General features: G+C 42.6%; 1 protein-coding gene across 1 annotated transcript in view; it reads left to right on the plus strand.

Moving 5' to 3' along the window:
• LOC108546051 (uncharacterized) overlaps positions 1-10,304 on the plus strand; it is a 536,976-nt gene that overhangs the window by 94,169 nt on the left and 432,503 nt on the right. The window contains exon 3 of the mRNA XM_017897970.1: positions 5,614-5,811. Within this exon, the coding sequence (XP_017753459.1) occupies positions 5,614-5,811 (198 nt within the window). The remainder of the gene's footprint in view (positions 1-5,613; positions 5,812-10,304) is intronic.

Below are 10,304 nucleotides of genomic sequence, written 5' to 3' on the forward strand. Positions count from 1 at the left end.
GTGATTATAGTTTATAGTTTGTGATATAGTGATAATTTTGTGATCATAGTGATGATAGTTTATAGTTCATATATATTGGCTGACTATAGTCAACATCTGCAGGTGTTAATCCACGTGTTAGTAGTCTCAGAAGTATTTTAGTAGTCGCTGTAATTATTAGTCGACTATTAAAATTTGCGATAAAATTGTTTTAATATTTTTCAAATAATAGTGTCGAATCTAATTAACGTATTGGCTGCAGTGTTCCTGTACAGGTAAATTAGAATTCAAGGAAGTCGATTTCGAAGAACAGTAGAGTATACTGCACTATAGTTTATAGTGATAAATGGACGGTTGGAAAGAATATTAGTTTGATTGGGTGTACCGTAATAGATCCACTTTCTCTAGTAGTATCATAAAGACGAGAATTTTCATTATTGGCAGGGAGTGTCACATCCTCGAGTGGGATCATATATCGCCTCGTGACGAAGTGAACAGAATATATCAAGATAAAATGAAGTAGAGCAATGAAACACTAGCTTGAACATCAATTTAGCATTAATCTGTTGTACTAAATTATCTTTTAATTAATTTTTATCCGAACTCAGTACATTCACCTTCTCTCTCACATACACACACACATACGTGTCAACACGTTCGTTTATTTTTACATTTGAAAGTTTAAAAAAAAAAGAAATCAGAATTATATTTTAATTAATTATATTTTACTAATTATCTAATATTGTACATCTTACACTCTTTTTCACAATTTTCACTTTATTATTTACTCAAAATGCGTAATGCCACATTCAAATTTCATCGTCTCGCAAATAAATTCAGTATATCACAGGGATCTTATCCTATACTAATAAAAAATTATATTTTTCATACTTGTAAAAATACCTATCGTATGTTTTATCTCTAAAATCTCTGCTTTATTATTTGCTTGAAATGTGAGATGCAGCCTTAACACCGTTAAAAGGCATGTTTGCACGTATTACGAGTAAGAAATATTTCGACCACGTTTATAGGTTAGGTCGACAAATGTACTTGCGTGGAGAGGTTAAAAAAAGAAGGATATTTGCGTTCGGTACCTGCCGAAATCTTCGGCATAATCTGCTCGGTGCCCACACGGAGGAAGCAGTGCATTGTACTCCGAAGTGGAGTCCATTCCTCGCTCATCTCCCGTGCATACCATCTCTACCTAAAGACCCGATGAGGGCGGAAACACGTGGGCGATCGAGCACGCGTATAATGGTTACACGGCGCAGCCGGGCCTGCTCGAGTGGCCGCTAAACTGCGATGTTTATGCAGTCCGGTTGTAACGATGCACGCCGATATAATGCACCCACATCGCCGGCGGGACGACGCATGCCACTTGTCCCGCTTCGCTGTCCGACGCCCGCCGGCAGTGCGATCCGCCGCCAGATAGCGCGGCGAGCGCCGCCGTCACGGCGAACAACGGGCCGATTTTACTGGAAAGTATCTGGTTTACGGTCCCGAGAGGCCGGCCAACTTTGCGTTCCGTGAAAAAGACGAACTGGATCGCCTCGATTCGCATCGATGAAGGCGAAGGACGAAGCTGATTGCCGCCGGAGAAAGGGATCCTCTGTGCACGCTTATATTGGTGGTTTCGTAAATACGGGCTTGCCTCGAGGTGGACGCAGTTTGAGGTTATGTCCAGGTTCGTTGCGACCCTGTGAAAGTGGAAGTGAGGATTTTGCGGTGGAGCAGTTGGCATTATTTGCATCGCCAACTTTTAATTTGGGAATATTTCCTTTCTTTTTCTTTTTTTTTTCTTTTTTTTGTTTGGGGTCTTATGGGATTTTTTGGAATTTTGTGGAATTCAAATTGCAAGTTATAGAAGTGGGAAATTAAAATTGGTTTTAGGGAGTGAGTTTTAATGTCGGAATAATACCTTCCTTTTTCTTTAAAGGTATTTAGGATTTTTTTCTCTTTTTTTTTTCTTCTTTTGGGTCTTATGGGATTTTTTGGAATTTTGTGCAATTCAAATTGCGAGTTATGGAAGTGGGAAATTAAAATTGGTTTTGAAGTGTGAATTTTAATTTAGGAAAAGTACCTTTCTTTTTCTTTGAAGGTATTTGGGACTTTTTCCTCTTTTTGTTTCTTCTTTTGGGTCTTATGGAATTTTTTGGAATTTTGTGCAATTGAAATTGCGAGTTATAGAAGTAGTGAATTAAAATTGGTTTTGAAATGTGAATTTCAATTTAGGAATAATATCTTTCTTTTTCTTTAAGGGTATTTGGGACCTTTTCCTCTTTATTTTTTTCTTTGGGGCCTTATGGAATTTTTTCGACTGTTGTGCAACTGAAATCATGAGTTATGGATGTGGGAAATTAAAATTAGTTTTGGAGAGTGAATTTTAATTTGCATCTTGAACAGATGAGGGTCCCAAAATACTCAAAACAAATCCAGCAAATCATCCCCACTCATGAAAATGGAAAGATTCGGAACCTAGTCGAAAATATCTCTATAAATCACCAACTTCCTTTCAACGCGCTGTTCCTCCATCTCGATCAGCTGAAGGAGGCGGACCGGAAGCGAAGAAGCTGGCGTCGCCACGCAGTCGAATTAACATTCCACCCTAAAAACAAGTTCCCAGAGTTCACTGGAAGTGTGCTGGCCGGCTGCTGGCATAAAATTCAATTTATTCTCCCTTGTTTGTTCTCACCGTTGGGGGAGATCGGCGTCGATAACAGATTCTCCTGGCGTAGGCCATGATTCCATAACAATATGGAAGAGGACTTGGAACCGTTAGCTTCGCTTGTCCCCTCGGCTTCCCGTTTCCGGAACCGTGGCACGCCGCGTTAAGAGCTTCTGGGAACGCGGAAACCACGAGGTGTTACGTAACCCCGGAATGCCGCCATATTACCTTCAATCCCGACATCGTAAATATTTTTCGCCATATTATGCGGGAATACTCGTTGCTCGGCGTACCTGCGCCGCGTTTATTATATCTCGGTGCACACCACACTCAAAACTCGCGGCCATAAACGTGACAAAATGGCCGCACATCTTACGACTTCCTAAGCGGTATATCTGGGATTAGAAATTTATTCGAGTTCAGATCGGAATATTAAATGCGTATTATTGATAATAATATTGATAAGGATATAAATAATATAATAAATTGGCGTTTGTAAAATATTCTTTTATAATAATATAATATAAAATATATATAAAATTAATATTCTTTTATTATATTATTGGAATTAGGGTGTCATCGTGGTGGGGAAGGTTTCGAAAAATAATAGTGGGAAAAAGATTGCATGATTGGGGATAGAATCCGAGTTGGCAATTTTTTCAATGTTTTTGCAAGAAAATAATACTTTATTACAAGCAAGCTACATTCGCAAAAAGTTGCATAATTTGCATTGGTCCCAGGGGGCCCTGAAGCTCCAATTATTTTTTTTTTTTTTAATTTCCGCTTCCCCCAAAAAATTCTCACTACTATTAAAAGAAGAAAGATGCTTTATTAAAAGAAACGTACATTCGCAAAAATTTGCGTAATTTGCATTGATCCCAGGAAACACTAAAGCTCCAATTATTATTTCTTTTTTAATTTCCGCTGCTCCCAAAAAATTCTCACTATTATTAAAAAATGAATGGTGCTTTGTTAAAAGAAACGTACATTCGCAAAAATTTGCGTAATTTGCATTGATCCCAGGAAACACTAAAGCTCCAATTATTATTTCTTTTTTAATTTCCGCTGCTCCCAAAAAATTCTCACTATTATTAAAAAATGAATGGTGCTTTGTTAAAAGAAACGTACATTCGCAAATATTTGCAGAACGTGCATTGGTCCCAGGAGACACCGAAGCCACAGGGTGTACTGTAACACAGGAGACACGAATCTTCCGCCATGTTTATTACATCTAGTTACTCAAAAGTCCCTAGCAGCGACCGTTTCGCATCGTCCTAGTGGCAACAACGTAGTTAATTATCGGCTATCTGTTGGAATTAATCTGGTTTGCCCCGGCTGGCTTGCTATCCAGGTAATAATAATCTCCCGGTATTCGTTCATTTATCACGCTGCTACAATAAGGAGATAAGAACGCGTGCATTGTGCTGCTGCGTCCGTGATAAGTGCTGAATATTAACAATGCATGTATCTCGACCTTTGCCAGCCGTTGGTACCGTTCATTAGCGGTAATGGGGATTGTATATTCAATTATCAATTGTTTCCTCAAATTAATTTCGTGTTCCTGGATTAGCTCTGGATCAGAGAGAATTGTACCAACGTGGAACGCTTGCTGTTACCAGGCTCAGGCTACCTCTTGAGAACAGCCTTTCTCGTCCTCCTGCTAACATTTACCGTCTAATTCGCGTTCATCAACGGTTTTACTATTCCATTTAACGCATGACACCAGCTTCTGAACGTGAAAATTAATTTTTCCGCGAATTTTGACAGTCGAAGGAACTATTCTTTGGCCTATTTTGGCATAAGCAGATTTGAAATAGGAATTTAACAGGAGTTTAGAATTTTTCGTCCTTCCTCACTCGAATGCGTTATTTCTGCTTCGATATCTCTCATTGTTCCATTTTATTAAGATTCTACTATTTGTTTCTTCACTGGTTATTTGGTTAATGTAAGTTTATTGTCAGAGGTGAGAGAATTATGTGCAGTTTAATCTTCCTTCTCTAATGAGGTATTTTTAAAGCATAATTTTGTATAATAGAAGTCAGATTGACCTAATAGTAGCATGTGAGAAGGTCTAACATATGGTCTGTGGACACCCCAAACTGGAGAGGCTCCTCATACCAATTTTATGGATTTTTCATACAGTGATTAAGGACTCTAGGGATTTAAAAATCATATGTGTATTATGGAATCTTCCTCAACTTGGAAGTCATCCCCAAAGAGACAATTAAGAACACATCTAATGTGACATGCAACAAAAATTATGCTATGGATAATAGGAAAACATCAGAAGGTCTAAGGTCTTCTCTATGCACACCTCAAACTAGAGAGACTTCTTATACAAATTTCTCATACAGAGAAAATTATATATGTACTTTCGAATCTTCTTCATTCAACAAGTCATTCCAAGTGTCTAAAAGACTTTATATGCTTTGTAGTTGAGAGATCCTCATATATTCAAGCGTTATAGTAGATATCTATTAACCTGTCATGACTGCAGTAAGAACTCTAACCATGTCAATTCCTCAAAACCATGTATATACCTCATCATCTTCAAAACGTGATCAAGAACACTCTTGAAAAGAATCAAACGATCCTCCAGACTCTTTCAGACAGGTCTCCATGACATGTCCACGTGGTATCAAGCCGTCAGACTGCAAACATAACTCTCACATAGTAAATCATTCCCAAATCTGTACATACTCAAAGTTCATTCTCAGACTCTTCCTTCACGTGTCAAGGCATCACAAAGGACCCCACAACGTGACCACGTGATAACAACCCTATCAATCCTCTAAGAATCGCCATGTACATGCCTCTCCTGTTACATCTGACATCGTCTCATCCAAAAACGAAGGTTCCAATGACACCTAGACTGTACCTCCATCTCCTCCACCTACTCCGCGTCACTTACTCGCCCGATAACATCCCCTATCAGACACTTGACGTGAAAAGACCCTTCTGTGTTGCAGGGTCGCGGAGACGTGGCGTCGCTGGTGCGGAACCTGCTCGGGCCGATCTACGGCGACGGCGTTATCAACCTGCTGATAAGGCAGGCCCGTGACATCCTGGTGTGCGCCTATCACGGCAACCTGGACACCTTCCTGAGGACCTATCTGTCCCCGGCCGCGTGCCTGCTGGCGGAAGTGAAGTCGGTGGCCTCCGAAACGGTGAGTGTATTTCCGCAATTCACCCAGGCTTGGCCTGAGGCATCGCGCAGGACCCGTCCAGTGGAACTGGATCGTCCGCGTGGCAGGATAGGTGAAAGAGCGGAGAGAATGCGGCTCTGTCGACGGATTGTTCCGTGAAACGATTAAAGTAATCAGTCCCGTGGCCGGCGACGTCCGAGTATGGCCGGACGCGACAGGATCCAGTTCCCGGCCAATTGCGAAATCCGACTTATCCTCCGGATGACACGGGCTTCTATTTATATAACCGCTGACCGATTTAATCGCCGATGAAAGCGCGGATCGACGAGAAAACCGCCTTTTTGTTCCGCAGTGGTTCAGTTGGTTCGATGGCCGATGCCTCGTAGTGTGGCATTGGAGATAGGGCAGTCTCCGCGACGTCTCGGGAGCCAAGATTCTCGCGTATCTAGGATCGTAGAGGATTTCCTCCTCGAATCAGTCTGGACGATCGTTAACGTGACGTGCTTGCTCTTTAGGTTGAATAGAACTCGCTAGTTTTTGGATGAAGGGACGAAAGAAATGATCCGTTTCGTTCGGGGTCTGCTAGAGAATTCGTTGGCAAGGCTATTTAGCTGACCCGGGCCTCGGACTAGGGATATTATAGGGACATCATAGGGACATCATAGAGATATATATTATAGGAATATCATAGGGATATTATAGGGATATTATAGGGGCATCATAGAGGTATATACTATAGAGATATCATAGGGATATTATAGGGATATTATAAGGGCATCATAGGGATATCTTAGGGATATTATAGGGATATTATAAGGGCATCATAGGGATATCTTAGGGATATTATAGGGATATTATAAGGGCATCATAGGGATATCATAGGGATATTATAGGGATATTATAAGGGCATCATAGGGATATCATAGGGATATTATAGGGATATCATGGGGATATCATAGGGGCATTATAGGTATAGACATTATAGGGATATCACAGGGATATTATAGAGATATTGCAGGGGCATCATAGAGATATACATCATAGGGATATCATAGAGATATTACAGGGACATGATAGAGATATACATCACAGAGATATACATCATAGGGATATTATAGGGATATTATAGAGAAATCGGGATCTTCTACAGTGTGTCCGATAATAACACCACGGGAAAATTACCACTGTCAAATTCTCAAGAAAAAAGAACCCAAAAACTGACGTAACAAGAACTCCGTCCATCCACACACTCAAAATCTCCAAATCGATATTACACGCTATACTAACCGAGTGACGTCTCCGCGAGGCACTCGAGGCATTCCGAGAGACAGTCGAGGGTTAAGCGGGAATTCAATTAAACGCAGAAGAATCGTCGGGGTAGTGGAGAAGAAAGCAACCCTTGCCGGTGGATCGTCGCTAATAACCTCTACCAGTGGCTGGTAACCGGCCTGTCTCGAATCCTTGGCCCCGAGGGTCGCCAGCGCGTGGGAGCACGTGCCCTCGCCGGGTTAATTCGTTTAAGTCGAGGGCCCGCCACGCCAGTCGCACGAGGTGTCTCGAGAGGGGAGACCCCGAACCCCCGCGATTCGTAAACGTTAATTAAAACTCGAGGAAAAGGGACAGTCTTCGCCGACAGGATGGTGGAGCACGTGACGGGATAACCTAATCTCGAAGGATCCATTTGATCCGGAAGAACGCCGCTGTTCAGCGACTAGGCGGAGGTTGGAGGTTAGAGGTTAGAGGTTTGACGAACAAAGACCGGTAATTGGATCGATTCGGCTGATCAAAGTTGCGAGTTTCTGACGCCTAGATGGCGCCTAACTGTCGCAGGGATTGGGGTCTCTGGGGTCGTGAAATCGTAATACAGCTGGCAAGCAGTCGAGTGCGTCGAAAATATGAAGAATGGGGCTCCATTCTTGAGAAAATCAGATTTGTTGCCTCCTTATGGGAGCTACTTGTAGGAACTTACGTGGAGTTTCTGATACCTAGATGGCGCCACTTGTAATAAACTGTTAGCTCAAACTGAAATTCTCACATGATCAAATCAAAAGTTTCTTCTCAGCGAAACGACAGACATCAATACACTCTAATGCATCATTCGAGATCCTTCAGCTTGCCCTAACTCTAGATAATTCTTTTCTCTAGATAATTTCATTTCCTTTCCGCAATTCAGTTTTAAGCTATGGTACCACTGTCAGAACAACACGTCCCAAAGTTCAGTACAAAGATATTTTTCATTTTCCAGTCTCTTGTATTAATTATACAACTCACTCCAGTAGACACTGATGCATCATTCGAAATCCTGCAGGTTGCCCTAGCTGTAGATAATTTTTTTCTCTAGATAATTTCATTTGGTTTCTGCAATTCAATTCCAAACTAGGGTCCCACTATCGGAACAACATGTCCCAAAGTTTGGTACAAAAATATTTTTCATTCCCCAGTCTCTTGTATTAATTATACCACTGACTATACTATACATTGCAACAATCTCTCTGGTCCTTTGTATCTAACCTAACCAAGGTCTCCCAAACCAAATTTTTTCCCTCGCAAAGCAGGCCCTGACACTTCCAACGACTCCAAAGCCCTAAGGCCTAATCAGGCCCAATCAGGCCTCGAACTCTGGCCAGAAATCGCGCGGAAATTTCGAAAATTCAGCTGGCTGACGGGAAACTGCTGGCACAATAGAGGGCACGGCTCGATAAATTGCAAGGAGAAGACCAATAAAGAAAACGACGCGCTCACGACAATTTGGCAGATATGGGGCAGCGATGTCCACGGTGGAAAGCGGAGCGACGCGAGGCTAGCTCGCTCGTTAGCGCAGAATTTCTGAAAGTAGGTAGGCAGAGAAGCTAACCGGCGCGTTCTACCTAATATAGGCGAGCCGCGGCCTTTGTCCGCGTGCAATCACATCCGGTACTGTCGATCTGGAAATTTGTCCGCCGGACTCCTCACCGGTTGATTCGGCTCTGCACCTCGCCGCCATTTTGCGCGCGTCGCGGCCATCTTCGCGACTAGCGCGCTCCCTTTACAGTCAGACGAGCCACGACACCGTAATTCTCTAAACTCTCGTCACCAAGGGTGCCTATGGTACCCCGAAATTTTTTAAAAACGCTCTTTTTGACACTCATGATACTACTCATGCTACGCAAGCTATGACACCGTAATTTTCAAAATTCTCGTCAAAAGGGGTACTTGTATGGTACCCCGAAAATTTTTGGAAATACTGTGTCTGACTAATAATACGACCACTGCTACAAAATTTTCTCAAATCGGACGATATTCGGTAAAACGAGCCATGACACAGTAATTCTCTAAACTCTCGTCACCAAGGGTGCCTATGGTACCCCGAAAATCTGAAGTTAACCCTCTATGGGCCCGTGTAACTTTCAAGTAACATGCTAATGTATGGATATTTTATTAAATACTGCATTCAATGTGGGTCCATTTTTTAAAATTCTAATTCTTTTTCATTTACCTTTTATTCGCTCATGATAGGTTAGGTTCTCTATGGCCCTCTATGACTTTCCTTCCACAAGATGGCGTGGAAAATTATCTTGTCTATCTATTGCACATTATCTTTGCACAATAGCACAAACGTTGTTAATTCAAACTTTCAATATGTACTTGTTATAATAAAATTGTCAAAACTGCTGAATTTATTGGTTGATATTTGTTGATTTTATGTTACATACAATTCTTATCGTCAAGAAAAATATATATTCGGTCCATAGAGGGTTAATATGCTTTTGGGACGAGTCTACGCTCTTGTATCTATTTGTTGCGTCTGTCTCACTTTGTCTCGTTGCTTCGTTCGCTTTCTTTGTCACACGGTGTTCTATGACCGAGCTAATAGGAAGGGATCATTTCTACCAATAAGGGAAGCGCTTTACTCTACTTCTGCCATGACGTTAGAACGGTTGGGTTGGTGGGGATTCGGCCCTACGAGTTTCTCAGATGTCTTCTTTTCAGCCACGCACAGTATATACCGAGATCAGCAAGCCATCAAACGTATCACCTGAAAGAGCCACGGTGCCAGTGACTCGAGCGATCGCAGCGCCACGGCTCTTCCCAGAGAAGATTTATCCCGGCACCCGGCTCGGTGCAGCGGATCGGAAAAACGGGAAAGCGGCAGAGGCGGTATATCAGCGCAATTTGCCAGCGTGCTTTCGATCAATAACTTCCTGCACGATGTATACGGGACGAAACAGGAATTATCCGTCGTTAAACGACGACCGGCTTCGCGGAGCGAAAGGTTGTCGAATGTTGCACCGAGTGAATTACCTACCGGACAAGTAATTCGATAGAGCTCGTTACACCCGTGCCTTGTATCCAATTAAACCCGGCCTGGACTCTGTCTCCGTCTCGCTCGCTCCGCCGCCGGCCCGCCGCTGTCCGTCTCTCTCGCGCTCACGGGCCACCGCGCGACTCGTGATTTTCCGTATACCCTGTTCACGGTGCCCGCCACCACGCGACGCATCCGTAATCGCCGTATCAACCCAGCCGATAACAAGGTT

The sequence above is a fragment of the Eufriesea mexicana genome, unplaced genomic scaffold, assembly GCF_001483705.2.
Source record: "Eufriesea mexicana isolate 0111107269 unplaced genomic scaffold, ASM148370v2 scaffold571, whole genome shotgun sequence".
Classification (NCBI taxonomy): Eukaryota; Metazoa; Arthropoda; class Insecta; order Hymenoptera; family Apidae; genus Eufriesea; species Eufriesea mexicana.